General features: G+C 37.1%; 1 protein-coding gene across 1 annotated transcript; it reads right to left on the bottom strand.

The window, feature by feature from the left end:
* Positions 1–603: 603 nt before the first annotated feature.
* Positions 604–5606, bottom strand: LOC113062022 (CMP-N-acetylneuraminate-beta-galactosamide-alpha-2,3-sialyltransferase 1-like). The gene is made up of 7 exons (XM_026231518.1): positions 5581–5606; positions 5029–5317; positions 3191–3384; positions 2740–2919; positions 2203–2248; positions 1906–2025; positions 604–914 (listed from the first exon to the last, which is right to left on the bottom strand). Exons 2-7 carry the CDS (start codon positions 5272–5274, stop codon positions 750–752), a joined length of 951 nt encoding a protein of 316 aa, XP_026087303.1. The 5' UTR covers positions 5275–5317; positions 5581–5606; the 3' UTR covers positions 604–749.
* Between the last annotated feature and the right edge of the window lie 12954 nt (positions 5607–18560).

The raw sequence follows: 18560 nt of genomic DNA, 5'->3' as shown, positions 1-18560 counted from the left end.
TTCAGCATCTCTGGCCTGTGTTAACGGGTGTTGATAGACTTCATATTATCACATAAATGACATTGTTCAAGTCCAGATCAGAGAGTTGCAATAGGGCAAAAAAAAAACGGCCACTTGCCGATCGTGTAAAGGCCAAAGTATTTTTTGGCCGTCCGCGCACTGTCGGCATTACATTATTTTCGTCATTAAGAGGGCAGGCGCATACTGAAAGAATGGTGTATAATGGAAAATATTAATGGCTTTGAAACCATGACATTTTCAAATATGTTGAAACGGTAATCTGCCCATATCGCATGTGGTTACCTGTGGTTGCCCTGGCCGTGTGTCACTCAGAAAACAACAGGCCAATTAAAAGAGAGACTCTTAGACAAGCCGAAATCTACCTATTCTCAGCAGAGCGCCTAAGAAAGGAGCTGTAAAAATATATTGAGATGGTTTTGGTACTTATACTCCAAATATATATTCTTAAGTACATCAAAACCTAAAATAAAACTCCAGAAAGTTGTAAAATATGTGACATTTAATTTTGATTAAAACCATTACACAGACTTTTGAACATCCTGACAGGTTCAACAAAAAAACAAAAAAATGAAGAGGCCTATACCATAGTTTCATTTAGTGCCACTAGAGGAGCTCAAATTAAACATAGAAGAGTTGATCTCTTGAAAGGAAAATCTTTGCTGCAGGAATTTGCGAAATGCAGTATTCAAAATTTCAGTGTAATATTGTGCAGTACTATTGTTTCTGCTTCATGTCCAACCCCTGTGAACCAGAATCTTGTTTATCTTTTGGAGCTGACTGATTATTTCATTTTCAAATTTTCCAGCGTGAACACCTTGATAGGAAGTCAATGTTTTTTCAAAATAATGATGCCAGATTCCACCACTGGTAGCTCCAAACCCAAATACATTCACCTGGAAGAGAAAGTTATCCATGGATTAATACTTTTTTTTTGGTAACAACAACAACAACAAAAAAAAATATTGTTCAAGAAAGAAAAAATAAATCTGAGAAAATGTTTGTCCCACCAGTGATATTACATTTAGTTTATTTTTTTTGTATTTGAAATGAACAGTAATATGCAAGCCCATTTCAACATCTGAGTAGAATAATTAATTTTGTTTTATTTTATACCTTTAATACCTTTAATTACATATCACAACTTTAATTCCCACAGTTATTTGTTATCACTAGGGCTAAACAACAAATCAAACTTTAATCATGATCAAGATGTCTGCTTCTCTCTATGTATAAAGCATGATCGTCTACGATATTTGCCTGCTGGATATTTATCCTGAAAACGCTTCATTTTCATTTGACATCACTCTCATGCAGTATATGTTTCATTAATACTCAAAGCCGGAGGACGCTCTAGCACAGAAAATTCAAAACAGACTCATAGAAGTAATAACTTGTGCCAGGAAATCCCTAACATAGACAAAGACATCAAGCTATCACTGAAGCTAAGCTGAATGAAAAGCAGAAACGTTTTTTTAACTGTTAAACTATTTTAATCTTAGCTAATTAAAAGTAACAGATAAGACAATAATAAGACCGATCAATTTGACAAAAATCAGAAAAAAAACAACAACTGCTATAACATTTGATATTTCTGTCCCCCTCACTTCCAGTTCATTCAAAAAAATATGAACTGGATATTAAAATAATCTCTTGATTGATTGATTGATTTGTAAAAGTGCAGTGATTCTGAAGATAATTCTAAAATGACAGTAATCGAGATTAATTATATTTACACAAGAAATGTACCTGATTTACAGTTATTATATATGATATTATAAACTCTATTGTGATACATAAACAACAAAACAAAAAAACAACTAACACTCCCTGAATAATGACAATGCCATGCCACACACAGTTTGAGACACAGAACGTGAGTTTTACCTCATCACAGATGTGAAGAGCGAATATCAGAGTTAAGAAACCAGTGGATGGATATCTGCCATGGCCTTCTGCCCAGTTATCAAAGACGTATCTTATGAATGCTGGGTGAAGAACCATCACCTAAAAACAAGAAATAAAACAGGACATTTATGAAACATGCACTTATAATGTCATATAATATCATTTTTTGAGTCTGCAATAGCAATATTTCAATCAGGTCATATCAGTAAACCATACAAATCAACATTTGTCATTTGGTTGACTGGTTGATTTCATGAGAAAGTCTGTGTTGTTCACCTTGTCCTTGTTTGCTTTGATTGTAGATGGGACTTTGGAATATGTTCTGTAACAGAATATGTAAGATGTCAAGCTGTATAAACGTGGAATGTTTCATAAACATTTCAGAAGTCAAAAAGGTTTTTACTGTGGTGCATAAAGGTGCATATTTTATTTTTTCATATTTAACCTGGATGATTAATCATCACTGAATAATCAATGAACTGACTTGAGCTGAAAAATGACTGTTATTGTCTTCTTGTATTATTGACAATCCATTTTCCTGTTTAACACAACCAGTATTTTATAAAGCGCTATACAAATAAAGGTGACTTGACTTGACTAAACAGCAGCACTCTCTATTTAACTGAGAGGAGCAAAAATTGAAATGTCTTATGTCAAACAACACAAGTTAAATTGAAATTGTCAAACAAATCCCAAATTAAATATATAGCGTTTCTTTGGTTACCATTGTAAACAATGCAGTACTGCGCTTATAAACACTACTTCACTATGCATTATACAGAGGCAAGATGAAAATGTCTGTTTAATTCTTACTGAATTATGGTTTTACTGGAGAAGGCACTAATGAGCCACTCAATGTCCAGAATCTTAAAAGGAAAAAGCACCAGATGGGTGGAGTCGTCCAAGTCCACAGCGCTTTCAGGATACATAATTCGGTGAGTCGTCTTTAATCCCACATCCTTCTCATAACCTTTTGTCGGGCCTTTATTTATCCTGGGAGAAATACACAAAGGTGATTGAGATGTGCACGGTTTTCTGATGATTTTTTATTTATTTTTATGTTTACATCATATTTTCACACATCTGAAATCACCTGGTCTAGTGTGATCTCATGACTCAAGGCATTATTACAGCCTCAGTCGATAAATGCACAACATATCAATTCCATCGATACTGATGCTTCATTAATCTCTAAACTCTCATTAAACTGAAACATGAAAGACAACCTTAAAAGCCAAATCAGTAATATTATAATTTTTTTTACCTTATGACAAAGTCATGGAAATCTATGCGGGGCCCATAATTGGATCCCAGAAGGTTCCCAGAGTTTCCCACCACAGCACAGGTTCTGCAGCGGTCTGGACCGGCGTCTGAGTAGTGATGTTTGTCGGGGAAGAGGGAAAACAGCTGATCCATCACCTTTGTGTAACTGCTGGTATTTGGTACGGTTTGTAGACCCTGTATGATATTATTAAATAAGTTAGCATCAAAAATAGGCATCCACTCGTGTAAAAAATTTTTATGGTAGTTTACTATTTCAAGAGGTTTACAGTAATATGTTTATTGTGACTGAATTATAGACCAGGACTAGATATCACAAGGTCTTTATCTCCAAAATTATGAGGTCAAATTAAACATGCTTGTTTTCTCTAGCAGTGTTAAACATCTGCTTTAAAATTAAGATCATTTCTATGGATAATTTCCTTTCTATGGCAGTTGTCTTCCCAAATGAGCATGTGAGCAGAGCGCAGTGGGATCTCACATGTCGCCGCCTAAAAACGCATGGAAAACGCTATGCGCGTCGCTTTCTTCTTCTTTCCAAAGTGCTTGGGCAGTTGCGCTCCTGAGGCGTCTGCTGTTGCTAATCAATCATGACCTGCTCTCTACATGAAGGCTCGGAAATTTCAGCAAAGAATAAATGAATTTGCAGCACTAAAAATCGCTTGCAGTAGCTCTGCTACTAAATGTATTTCGAAATTCCTTCATCTTGGCTGAGCTTTCAAGTTGTCACAGGAAAGGATGAAGCTGATTGGTTGGTTCTTGTCACATGACCTGCGGTGCGCTTGCAGCTCTCTGAAAAGTTGAGATGTTCTTAACTCGATGCGGTGCGGATGCGCCTGGAAAAAACGACCGTGTCGCACCGCTTTCGCGTCGCGATCGTGTCCCTTCCATTATGAGCATACCGCGAGCCTACATTGAAAATAACGAGCTTGAGCGCGCAAAAGACGCGATATGTGAACGACCCCTAAACGCTCCTTGACCCAGTCCATAATCCAAGCGTTTTTTAAATACAGTTTATCTTGTGTTTGCTTTTCACAGGCTTTATCATTCAAGTGTATTTTGTAAACATCTACACATATTTCATCTTGTGTGTGTGTGCGTTTGTGTTTTAATTAGCTTGTTTTGAATGTTCTATTGCACAACAACCGCACCTATTTTTTTACAGAAAAAGGTTAACGAAAATCAAATAGGCCTACACTTTTTCAGTTTTTGAATTTTAGGTATGTTTGCTAAGGTTAGATAAATGTATTACATTTTAATTAATACAATTAAGAAGAATGTAAGAATTTCGTTTTGAAACATGATAATTGCTATTTATCAGCATGTATAATTTTGGACAATTATACAAGATTTTCGGTACAAACAGTAAACAAATAGGCCTAGATACATTTTATGTCGGATGAGCGGGAATTGGTTTACGGTGAGCGGAATATTAATGGATATTAATATTAAGATATTGAGCCTGTTAAATGGATCAAAATTGTCTTTTTAAACATTTTTTATGTTTTTTGTTTTTTTATAAATGCTGTTCTTTTGAACTTCATATTCATCGAAGAATCCTGGTCACAGCCGACGTGGCCTGACTGAAATGATTTCTGAAGGATCTTGTAGGCTATCAAGGACTACATTTTTAAAAATATATTACAACAGAACACATTGTAATGATATTCCACAATGGTATCATTTTTACTGTATTTTGGACCAGTGTAGCCTTGGTCAGCAAAACAGACTTTTTTCAAAAACAAATCTTACCAACCTCAAAGCCACAAAACCAAATAAAGTCAGTATGATGTATATTTATTTTTCAGCAGTCTCTCTTACCTTCCACCACCTGGAGACGTCTGCATGCAATACACTGTTGGTGCTGTTAAGCAGAAGTGGTACGTTGGGGTTGTATCGCTCTCTAAACCAGTCACTTTTTCTTCTGTCCGAAACGCAGATGTGGCAAGCACAAGGAGATCTCTCAGATAAAATCAACACAGAGTTTTGAAAGTACAGAAGTAACAAGATGATGGAGCTCACGAGTGTGGTCACGTAGCGGTGGCGTTTCAGTAGTAAAACTACCATCTTTACATCAATAAAGTTTAAGGTTTTTTCACTTCAACAATACCTATAGAGGGAAAGAGAGTGGTTTTATGTTGAGATGCTGAAGAGACATGATATGGTAAAAGGTCCTATAGCCTATTAACATTTTGTGAATATTCACAATAGAGCATCTCATTGCTTGAAGGGATAGTGCATCCATGTAAACGGAATAAAATGTAAATAAATAAATAAACAATAATATGAATGTGTCATTTAAGAAAAAAACTGATTAATAATACAGATTTTTATGGGGGAAAAAAAACTCAGCATCTTTAGAAATTGACTTACCTGCTATGGAAGGATCCTTGAAGGTGAATTTCAGAGACTCCTCAACATGGGCTACTGGCACGGTGTCAAAGTTTGGTTTATTAGATCTGGAGTAATTTAGCCTGTAATTTATCCGCAGTTTAGCAGTGAGGAGGAGTTTATGTGTGACTCCCTCCTTCTAACGTCAGTTTATTCACCTGCTGCCTGTCTCATGGGGTTTAATTAAAATATGCATTTCTATGGGGAGTATCAACAGTTATGTAACTGAATTAGGGGTGTCCTGACATTTTATTATACCCGTAATTGTCCGACCAGGGTTTACTGCGCATGGACACATCAATGTTTGTATTTTACTACCTACTGTTTTAATGGGAAGAAGCAAAATCTGAAAGGTTAGCACAGTGGTTCTTAAACCTGTCCTGGAGTATACCCCCAGCCCTGCGCATTTTGTATGTCTCCCGCATCTATTACACCTGATTCAACTCACCAGCTCATTGGTGGAGACATACAAAATGTGCAGTGCTGGGGGTACTACTAACGGAGAGGTTTGAGAACACCGGGTCGCACAGAAACATTTTTATTTTATTTTAATGTAAATAGCTAAAAAAAAAAAAAAAAAAAACATGTCTCTATTTCAACACGAAATAGAGCCTTTCAGCACAATTGCATCGCAAAAAGGTTTTCAAAACAGTTTACTCTGCGGCCATACAGTGGTCATAAAATGACGTATACTTCCAAAGTGTTTGGTTCTATTACAGCCGCTGGTTTCACATCTCGTTCTACAACTGATTTTTGTTTTATTACATTTTATATAAATAATGTTTATTGTCAAAGTCAGTCATTTGTGTCGGTGTAGGCTACTGGCTGTAAAATAAATTAAAAAAATCATCTGTTTATTTGAACTCTGCCACTTGACCAAATTATGTTTCGATTAAAAAAAATAAAAAAATAAAAATTTTATATATATATATATATATATATATATATATATATATATATATATATATATATATATATATATATATATATATATAGGCCTATATATAATAATTATTATTTTTTTTTTAATCGAAACATAATTTGGCCAAGTATATACAACACATACACATACATACAACACATACACATTCAAATGTAAGATAATGTAAGATAATGTAAAGGAAACTGGACTGAGATTCGCTTCGTTTGAACCAGGGGCTGTTCAAGCTCAAACCGGTGCGTACGGTTTTGTTAGTTTCCCGTTTGAACTAGCCTAAATGTTTCCTGAAAACGGCGTGCAACGGGTTTTGAGATACGTTTTCTCTTGTTTGTATATATATATATAGGCTATATATTTTTTTCATTTTACAGGAAAGAAAACACATTAAACTTGCGCGTTCTGTTCATATTTTGGTATATCTGCTTCGTACATAATTTATTTTATTAATAAACTATACAGTAATGAGGGGTTAAAATCTCACAACTTAAGTAACTCACAACTTTTTTGTGGAGAGATGGACAGAGTCACACACACAGGTCTGAATGACCATCAGTGCAACAATAATAACAGGCCATTCACACAAGAAAAGAATGTTCTATTAGCTATATGTTACGTTCAACACATAACTGCTGAACACGGTTTTAAACGGAAACGATGGTGCGTTTAAGACCATATTGAATTATGGGAGCCTGTTAGAAGGTCATTCTTTGTGTTCTTTTTGAAGAATTTTCGAAGCCTGCCCTGATCAAATCGGTATAAATAGGTGTTTAATAATGCAAAACACGCTCGATGTACACTCCCTGCCCTTCCCGTCCAGAATAAAAGAGAACATCCCAATCAAGTGAAGGCATTTGTGGAAACTGTGGTTCCTAATTACTACGATCCAACATTTGCCTCGCATTTCATATTGAAAAGACACACATTTCAGATGAAGGATAATCCAATTATTACCTCCAAAACTGTGATATGAACTATATGCTTATTATTTCTATTGTAAGTATTAGGCTAAACATAATTGCTGATCACTGTTGTTGTGCTATGATGTAATATTTACCATTATATAATCTGAGGAGTATAGAAAAGTTAATGAAAGTGTCACTCCACAATACAATAGCAAAATATATTAATATAGTATTTTTATGTTACATTAATCAGTATTTAGCACACCTTCCTAAGGAAAGGATGGACCAGAAGACATTGCAATTAATAAATTATATGTAGACACACTTGAAGAAGTTCCAGATCTATAATTGTGTTCTTATTATTTTAGTTATTTTGCCTTTAAATGTAAATAAACATGTGCAAACAATATACTTGCTCTTGTGAATTTATTTATTTACACTGATATGGATAGACACAGAGGAGATAAATTGTTGAATAAATTCTTTATTAATGTTTTCTTTATGTACAAAAAGTATTCTTGTCGCTTCATAACATTGCGGATGAACCACTGATTACAGATGGACTATTCTGATAACCTCTTTCATACTTTTGTGGACCTTCACAGTGTATTTTACTCGGCAGTGAAAATGATAGTCATACCAACATTAGCTTGCTACTTGTTATGGTTCCCCTTAAAGGAAGTATCCACTGAAATACTTATATAGAGTTATTTACTTGACAGAGAAGTGAAGTGGAGTGACGTGATGACCCATACTCCATAATTTGTGCTCGTAGAAGAGCGTAGGGCATAGAAGAGCGCATTGGTTTTTCCAATCCCCCCATTGACAATCCCTGCAGGAATTGAGACAAAAACCTCCAACCTTTAAAAAAAAAATGCAAAGTAAAAACTTGATTATCCATTAATTCAAGGCATTTTTTCATTCAATAAACATTGTTAATTTGATTGTTTACTTTTTTTTAGCAAGTTTAATAAATTCTGTACAACCTATTTGTGAGTTTGCAGTGTTTTTATTGCATATAAGGTCTGTTAAAAATAACAAAAATACACACTTGACATAAATTGTGTAACTACAGGTGCTGGGCATATAATTTGAATATCATCAAAAAGTCAATTTATTTCACTAATTCCATTCAAAAACTTGTATATTAAATTCATTAAATAAACACAAACTGATATATTTCAAATGTTTATTTCTTTTAATTTTGATGATTGTAACTGATAACTAAGGAAAATCCCAAATTCAGTATCTCAGAAAATTAGAATATTGTGAAAAGGTTCAATATTGAAGACACCTGGTGCCCCACTCTAATCAGCTAATTTACTCAAAAGGCCTTTAATCTCTCTCATTCTAGTCCTGTAGGCTACACAATCATGGGGAAAAATGCTGACTTGACAGTTGTCCAAAAAACGACCATTGACACCTTGCACAAGGAGGGCAAGACACAAAAGGTCATTTCAAAAGAGGCTGGGTGTTCACTGAGCTCTGTGTCCACATTAATAGAGAGGTGAAGGGAAGGAAAAGATGTGGTAGTAAAAAAAGTGTAAAAGCAATAGGAATTACCGCACCCTGGAGAGGATTGTGAAACAAAACCCATTCAAAATTGTGGGGGAGATTTACAAAGAGTGGACTGCAGCTGTAGTCAGTGCTTTAAGAATCACTACGCACAGATGTATGCAAGGCATGGGTTTCAGCTGTTGCATTCCTTGTGTCAAGCCACTCTTGAACAAAAGACAGCGTCAGAAGTATCTCGCTTCAAAAAGGACTGGACTGCTGCTGAGTGGTCCAAAGTTATGTTCTCTGATGAAAGTAAATTATGTAAAAATATAAATTATATAAATTAATGCTGGATCGCACCAGCAGCAGGCATTCAACCAGCCCGTCTCACTGCAGCAAGCCTCTCTCGCTTTTCCGGCCGTGGCGCAGTTCGATGCTGCCTCCACTAGCGGCGAAGACCGTGCGTTGTAGTGATGTGTCGTTCGTGAAAGAATCGTTTTTTTTTTAATGAATTTTTCAGGCGAACAAATCATTCTCGGTTTACTCTCATTAATGAAGAGTTTTCCAGAGTTGTCATCCACACTGAGCGAGTTTCATATGAGTCTGAACGAGATCTAGAGCTCTCATTCATGAACGAAAGGACAGGTACACATGTCGGTATATGATGTATAAGATACATGAGAGAGATATCTATAGAAAGCTTGACATGTCTTCTTTAAAACTAAATAAGTGCTGCTAACAGATATTCTGTGATAAAGTAATCCATATGAAAACATGGATGAACCGTTTTTCACGTCTCCCTTCATTATATCTAATGTGACCACGCCCCCGCGCTATTCAGATTCAAACTGAAGCGCTTGGCTTGAATACACCCACACAGAAAAAAAAGCAGGGAGACTGTTCAAGTTTTTTATTTTACTGTTTGCTTCGCGATGAGAGGAATAAGACATAATTCACCCCAAAAAGATGCTAAGGCATAGTTTACCATGAAGTTGTGTGCGGAACAACCAATCAAAACTGACTATGTCAGTTGACCAATCAGAACACAGTACCGAAAGGTGGGGTTTAAGGAAACTGAATCTTTTGAACAGCTTCGCACGAACCGTTTGGGGATCTCTGAGAATTGAGGTAATTTTAAAATGATATTTTGACAAAATGACAATGTTTTTTAACCTTGGATGGATTTAAACCTATTGTACAGGACTTATAAACAGTGATAGGAAGCTTAGAATTTTCATCTTACTGGCTCTTTAATGTTCAAATAGCTTTTTTTTTTGACTCTTCAGTAACGTGGAACATACAGGGACATTGTTTATTGACAATTATGGGATTAAACATTAAAACGAAAAAGGAGTGCATCCAGTGAGTTTTTTTTCACACTTCTCCAACATTGCATAATTTGCAAAGAGATTTTTCCCCCCTCTAAAGTACTGCAAGCACTCATCTCTTTATGCTGAACGGCGTTCTTGTTTTGTTTTTTTGCGTTTTTGGAGACCTCTGGAGTTAAGTGAATGGAACTAATTTCAGTGGCTAGCCGTACCAAAGATATTGTGAGTGGGAGATCACAAATTCCAAATTTACCATTGGATCGTGTGTGCCCTGGATATTCTCGTTGCAACCCGTGACTCTTCAGCCATTTTCGGTGCATAGGCTACGCTAAAAATAGATCGATCTAACCTGAATGTTTAATGGCAAACATGTTGTAGATTATTGTCGATTTATTAAATAAGCTGTTTTCCAACAAAAGCCGTTTATTCAGCGTAGTGAAGCCTCCCTATAAATTGGCTGCAGGTGCATTTGCTGTTGTTCAGTAGAACAGTCATTTGAAAGGGACAGAAACCAGCATTCAGCTTATTAGAAGTCACTGTGAAACTGATATTTGAAGGTAAAAAAAAAATAAAGCCTTGCTTTATTGTACCCCGTAGCTAAATGAATGCAGAAGGGCCGAGGACCTAAGCAGAAATAAATAGCTAACTCTTTAGAGATCTTAATCTTAAAAATGAAAAAGTGCTTCAGTTGTTTTTCCGTATTTTCATGTTTAAAGAAACTGTGTTCTAATACTTCCTAAAATAAACATGATCCACTTGACATGATTCAGTTTCTGCAGACAAGTCTATTCTTTTGTCAATTGTTTGTTGCAATGATAAACAGAATCACTGGTGACACGGTATCCCAACTAATCATGTTTAGAAATATAACTGCGCAATAATATCTACAATTGATAATAACAATAATAACAATTTACGAATAATAATTACGATTACTTTACCAGCTAGCCATTCTAGTTTTTTGTTGTTGTTGTTAATTACATATATATATATATATATATATAGAGAGAGAGAGAGAGAGAGAGAGAGAGAGAGAGAGAGAGAGATTGCTCTTACAAAGAACAACACAAATTTATATTTTACAGCTGAGCTTAGAAAAAAAATTATTTACTATAGAAATGTCCATGACTTTAAGATTTTATTAATAACTCACAAATATCAGCTTATTATAATCAGTTTTCCCCGTTTATATGCACATCAGTAACCTGACTTCGGTCAAAAATAGCGGATAGCTAAACGCGTGAGACGGCAGAATCATCCCACATTTTGTTCCGTAGAGCCGATATCCTGCCTATAAGCAAAATACGCAACACCAGGGGCCCCCTTGCTCTCAAAGATTTAATTTTACTTTCGTTTTTGAACTTATAAAAAATAATTATATATTTTTTTAATGCGGTGCGCTGTCATGTACTGTGAATGTCGTAGTTACAGTCTTGCTCGAGATTAAAAAAAAAAAAAATCCGCGAGCGCGATTCGACACGTAGTGAAACAGACAAATGCGTTTCATTGATTCTTTCATAACCACTCGTACCCCACTTTACAAATTGTAAGTGTCCACTCCTTTTAATATCTCTAGATTAAGAAGTCTAATTTATAACTTTAAACAACTTTAAGAGAACTTGTTTATCAAATATCGTAATGAAATATATCAAAACTCCATGATTTCATGACTCTCTCTCTCTCTCTCTCTCATGAAGTTGTGATTGTTGAACACCTGGTGGCAGCACACACCAACATTTATTTTTCAACGTGTTCTTTAAAAAAAAAGAAAGAAAAAAAAAGTACTCATGAAATTCTCTTAGATATTAAAAAATTTAAAAATTACATTCATTTTAAAATGTTTATTATTATTATGTGCATTTCTGCTTCTTTATAAAATATGTTTCAATAATATGTTGAATTCTAGAATTGAAAGGGATTAAGTTAATCTTGGCCAGGAATATTGTATTTCTATATAATTATTATCTAATCCTCAGATCTTTTGTGGAATACTAGCCGAACTAAGTTTGCCATCTATATTCTAGAACTGTGTGTACTTCAGCACGTACATTAGAGTGAGACCTACAGTAAACACTGACAGAGACTAGGTGAAAATCATATCTATCAATCAGTTTATAACTTTAGGCTTTCGGATACTGTTATGTATAGTTTTTCCTGAACAAAATATGCTTGATTATGTCAGAATCTTCTGAGGTGAATTATATAATTGTTTTGATTGTTCTTTGAGGTGATGGTCATCCATCCTGAATTCATAAAATACATCTATGAGAGCTGGCTGCAGAAACATGGCAAATATCCATCAAACGGATTCATAACATTGATATTTGCCCTGAACATCTATCTATGATCATTTAAACGTTCTGTGTTTCTTATTTCAATTCCTCCAACCTTTGTCTCACAGAGACAAACATTTTACTATTGACATTAAGTCCATCTGATAGGACCAACCACAGTAATTTTTGGTTTTAGATGCCATTTAGAGACAGGTAAATCTGAAACCCACAGATGTAAATAATGGCACACTTTCTATGTTTTTAAGTTTGTCATTACAAACATTACAGTACAAAGGCTTGACTCACTTTAATATGGAATCGTCCTGTATTTTAGGCATCAAAGAAGCGTTCTTTATTAAAGCTATATGGAATGCAGTTTGTCCTGAATTTAATGCTAGACCATGCGGATAACAAACTCTAAACTGACAATTAATCATTCTTGTTGACGAGTGTTGGATTTGTAAACATAGCCAGCCGTTTGAGAGAGGCTTTGAGGCAGTCAAGGTGGAGACATTGAAAATAAGACAATGAATGAGCTTATACAGGGTGAGGCTAAAATCTTTTGAAGTGAAACAAGGTTGCTGAACGAACAAGACACATTGTCATTTTATCCTACATACCAGGGTTTACTGCACATGTGCACATCAATATTGCGTCCCTTTTTCTCATGCTGAACAACAATATTTAATGTATCTGCATTACCGTAAGTGTACGTTTAGGGCTGGGGTAGGTTTAGACTATAATAAAACACTATCTAATATGTAGAAAAAATGATTTATTGTTGGTATCCTGTAGCTGTATCCCTTCTAGCTACAATATAAAAATACATGAAACAAAACAATACCTTTTTTTGTATTTATTTATTTTTATTGAGAATAGAACAAATAAGCATAAGATAGTCAGTGCAATGCAAAGTGTGACATTAATTAGTAACAGGGGATCTGAAAATAATGGCATAATATTTTATGTATAGAAATCGAGGGGTTATGGCATCATTGGCAGGCAGGCTACACAATAGCAGTATGTGTAAGCTAAAATTGCTTATTTCTCTGGATTTAAACATTCTTCAAAACATTTGCGATAATGTATGTAGGTCAGCAAAATATATAACAGTGGTTTTGGGATATTTTAATAACAGAAATATCTTACATATTCTGCCTTTAAGATTTCTATGCATAAATGTTTACATAAATTATAAAAAATGTCTCCGTATTGTGTCTGGCACAGGCTTTTAATTAAAACTTTTAAATAGTCTGCATTTTCAAAACTTATTTTTTTTAATATTTTATTTTAAATGTGAATATGCATTATTTATTGACCTGTTTTTAAACAAGAGACTCTTTTTTAGAATGGCATATTGTCCTTGATAATTGGGAGAGTGGTACAATTAGAAACAATTAAGAATAAATGAAACCGATAAGGCAAATAAAAATAAATGAATAATACTAAATAATACAAAAGGCAAAACATGCCCTAAATACTATTAGACAAAACAATGAGAGCTACATAAAGGATAGGCGGCTATCTGTGGTAATTATTATCTGTCATAACTTTTTATCCGTGCAGAATGGTTTGCCATGTCTTGCATTGTCTTCCAGAGTAATTTTGTTATTATTATTATTTATTTTTGGCAGGCTGCACCTAAAACCACCTAGTGGTTGGGAAGACATACAAAATATGTATGCAGAATAAAATTACTCTGTAGAACGTAACACCCTCACCCTTAGATAAAAAAACTAAGGGATTGTGGTCCATACACACACTAATGGGATTAAAGCTTCCACCAACATATACAGGTCCTTCTCAAAAAATTATCATATTGTGATTAAAGTTCATTATTTTCCATAATGTAATGATAAAAAATAAACTTTCATATATTTTAGATTCATTGCACACCAACTGAAATATTTCAGGTCTTTTATTGTTTTAATACTGATGATTTTGGCATAAAGCTCATGAAAACCCAAAATTCCTATCTCAAAAAATTAGCATATCATGAAAAGGTTCTCTAAACGAGCTATTAACCGAATCATCTGAATCAACTAATTAACTCTAAACACCTGCAAAAGATTCCTGAGGCTTTTATAAGCTCCCATCCTGGTTCATTACTCAAAACCGCAATCATGGGTAAGACTGCCGACCTGACTGCTGTCCAGAAGGCCATCATTGACACCCTCAAGCGAGAGGGTAAGACACAGAAAGAAATTTCTGAACGAATAGGCTGTTCCCAGAGTGCTGTAACAAGGCACCTCAGTGGGAAGTCTGTGGGAAGGAAAAAGTGTGGCAAAAAACGCTGCACAACGAGAAGAGGTGACCGGACTCTGAGGAAGATTGTGGAAAAGGACCAATTCCAGACCTTGGGGGACCTGCGGAAGCAGTGGACTGAGTCTGGAGTAGAAACATCCAGAGCCACCGTGCACAGGCGTGTGCAGGAAATGGGGTACAGAGAAGCAGCACTGGACTGTTGCTCAGTGGTCCAAAGTACTTTTTTCGGATGAAAGCAAATTTTGCATGTCATTCGGAAATCAAGGTGCCAGAGTCTGGAGGAAGACTGGGTAGAAGGAAATGCCAAAATGTCTGAAGTCCAGTGTCAAGTACCCACAGTCAGTGATGGTCTGGGGTGCCATGTCAGCTCCTGGTGTTGGTCCACTGTATTTTATCAAGGGCAGGGTCAATGCAGCTAGTTATCAGGAGATTTTGGAGCACTTCATGCTTCCATCTGCTGAAAAGCTTTATGGAGATGAAGATTTCGTTTTTCAGCACGACCTGGCACCTGCTCACAGTGCCAAAACCACTGGTAAATGGTTTACTGACCATGGTATTACTGTGCTCAATTGGCCTGCCAACTCTCCTGACCTGAACCCCATAGAGAATCTGTGGGATATTGTGAAGAGAAAGTTGAGAGACGCAAGACCCAACACTCTGGATGAGCTTAAGGCCGCTATCGAAGCATCCTGGGCCTCCATAACACCTCAGCAGTGCCACAGGCTGATTGCCTCCATGCCACGCCGCATTGAAGCAGTCATTTCTGCAAAAGGATTCCCGACCAAGTATTGAGTGCATAACGGGCAAGTGAACCCGTTTTTATGTAACGTGTCCTGTGTGCTGACTTTTCTGCAAGAGCAGCTGAATAAGGGGCACGCCCCATCCACACTCATGGTATATGTGGTGGGCAGGAAAGTTTTTGTCGTTAAATTTATGAAGGCAGCGAGGAGACTAAATCCTCCTCACCCTCAGACTGTGTCATGTTGGGACTTATCCATGGTCCTAGGGGCCCTAAAAAGGCCCCCATTTGAGCCGCTCAGTTTGACTTGTGGCCCTTATTGTTTAAAAAGGCCCTTGTCCTTGCTTTCGTGTCGTATGAGCATGTGGGTTACTAATAAGCGCTATCAGTCAGCGCCTCGTGTCTTGAGTTTGGGTGTAATGACTGCAAGATAATTTTGAAACCGAGAGACGACTATGTTCCTAAAGGGCTCTCTACTCCCTTTAGAGCACATGTAATATCCCTATTCCCTGCAGGTGCGGATACATAACGCTTGTTCCCTTATCTCAGGGAACCGAGGTTAACTAACCAAAATCATTTTAAACCATGAAGGTTGATATTAAGCAGAGTGCAAACTTTGCACGAGTTAAGCTGGTGAAAGTCTTACCTCAGTCAATTATACAAAGTGTAAGTATTAACACTAAAAACTGATGGTGCTTTTGGCATCTGAAGCTGCATTAATGGTGCATATTCTCTCAGAGATGACAAGAGATTTATCTAGTTCAATATATGCAGATAACGGCATATATATAATGGCAACTTTCTTTAATTATTCCCTTAAAGGGTTTATTTGACAGTGCCAAAAAGTACATTATTTTGAGTATTTGGTGTTATGCAATGTGTTTATGCGGTTTAAGATAAAAACAAATACAAAAAAATAAACATTTCCACAATGTACATTATTGTTGCTCCCTGCTTTTTTGAAACGTGTCGATTACAAAGCTCATCATTCTGAAAAGCAAGGTGTTCACTGAATGGCCACCTATCCAGTGCGTTGTGATTGGCCGAATACCTCAAGCTTGTGATGGAAATGTTATGCCCCTTAACATACAGCAGGAGCATTTGTGAGGCCAAAGGGTATAACTTGTTATTCATAATCTGGACAGGTTTAATAATAATAAAAACATGGATTTTATAAATTGGTCTCTCAACGCAATTGACACCATCTTCTTGACGAGGAGCTTGGGTTCGGGGGAACCTGACTGCCCTGCCGGAATGTTTGCAGCTGGCTACACGATGGACGCATGGGAGAGGTGGCGGGTCGTGTGTCTGGCGGCTCTTTCCGTGGAGGACATTGAAGACATCTACCTATTCGGAACCATGATAACAGGTCTTCTGCTGATTGGATTAGGCTTTGCCCTGGGTTATCGGAAAATTCAGAAGACGGGAACAGCTGTCCAAAGCCTCACAAGGCTGCCCGTCATGATTGAAGTAGTGGGCAGAGCAGTCAGCATTGAGACTGAGACCATTAACCGAAATATGGATAACATCACGGTGAAGCTCACGGCTTTGGAAAGGAAATTGGAGGATTTGGAGACCAAAAAAGTCAATCATAGTGACCGTTAAATTGGAATGCGGCTACTAGACCAAAACAACTGGTATCTTATTTTCTTTTGGCTCCACTCCCAGCTTGGCCTTGGCTGGATAACAAATTTTCCCCTTGGAAAGCATGGCAACGAGACGCTCTGCGTCCCTCAACCCGTTTCCCACAGACACCAGGATTGTTGTTGACTCTGTCTAGGACCTGACCAAGGCTGTCTCCATGGCAAATTGCTGTGACGCTGTATAATCTGCGGACAGAGGCATCTAGAGAGAATCGCAACTCTCCAGGCCTACTAATACACAAACTCTTACACATATACAGATATGCACTCACCTCCCCACCCCCATCCCTCGCCTTCACCGCTTTGTACCGCCAGTCTGTCAAGCGGGTCCGTGACCAGCGCTTTTTCTAGCTGCAGGGTAGGATGACTGCTGCCTGCACTGGATTACCTCGACCCCCCCAATTTCCATCCCCAGTTGCAAAGTCTTGTGTTTATGGAGTATGTGCTTTTGTTGCTGAGGTGTTTTTTCATATTCCCATACTGTACTCCCAAAAGGAGCATAGTATGGGTGTTGTTGTTTTTTTCTCCTCACTTTCCCAATGTTATGCTGTATTTCTTCCTCAATTCCCTGTCTTCCTGTTCTGTCTACCCCATTGTATGTATGTTATGTATGTATGGACAGGTTGATGGCTAATTTCGCTGGTACTTTTGACTAGTGACAATAAAGGGCTACTACTACTACATAATGCCCTTTTGGGGTGTTAAAGGTTGTTTTCCATTCGTCTCCTTGTCTTATGCACACTAGGTGGTATGCATTGCGCAGGTCGAGTTTAGTGAAACTTACTGAGGCCTTTGTAATCAATACATGGGCATAGACCACCAGCTTTTTTGCCCTAAAAAAAAATTATAATTGTGCACCTGCGGGAGAGGTGGAAGCCTGGATGAATCCTGTGGCAAGGGATTCCTTGATGTAGCTCTCCATAACGGCCCACTCTGGAAGGGAAAGAGAGAAGATAGTCTCTAGGGGGTGTAGTGCCTGGGAGCAGGTCAATTGGACAATCGAAGGGATAGTGGTGCTGCTGGTGGTGGTGGTGGTGGTGGGGGGGGGGGGGGGTAATATGGTGGCCCTGCTTTTACTAAAGACCTCCTGGAGATTGTGATACACAGGGGGAACTTGAGAGAGATCAAGGAGTACTTGCGACTTGGTAGTGGTCTCAGGGTAACTCGAATACAGGTGGCATGACAGGTGGGACCCCATTTTATGACTGTGCTGGTGGAAGTTGGGAGACTGATTGAGTTGGAAATCCATTTCCGCCTGGTGTTGAAAAATGGAAAGGTGTTGAGGGGATGTTTAATGCATTATCTCTCCATGGCCCAGTTCGTCCATCCAGGGCAGTAACAGCCAAGTTAAAGGGAAGGGATTCACAAGGAAAAC

This window comes from Carassius auratus, chromosome 44, assembly GCF_003368295.1.
Source record: "Carassius auratus strain Wakin chromosome 44, ASM336829v1, whole genome shotgun sequence".
NCBI classification, from domain to species: domain Eukaryota; kingdom Metazoa; phylum Chordata; class Actinopteri; order Cypriniformes; family Cyprinidae; genus Carassius; species Carassius auratus.
The sequence above is the reverse complement of the archived record's forward strand: the minus strand, read 5'-3'. Positions and strand labels throughout refer to the sequence as shown.

Coding starts and splice junctions, on each gene's coding strand:
- LOC113062022 (XM_026231518.1), bottom strand. CDS start 5,274: ATGGTAGTTTTACTACTGAAACGCCACCGCTACGTGACCACACTCGTG. Junction 2,249..2,739: donor TCCAGTAAAACCATAATTCA/GTAAGAATTAAA, acceptor ATTCTGTTACAG/AACATATTCCAAAGTCCCAT. Junction 915..1,905: donor CTCTTCACATCTGTGATGAG/GTAAAACTCACG, acceptor TTTCTCTTCCAG/GTGAATGTATTTGGGTTTGG.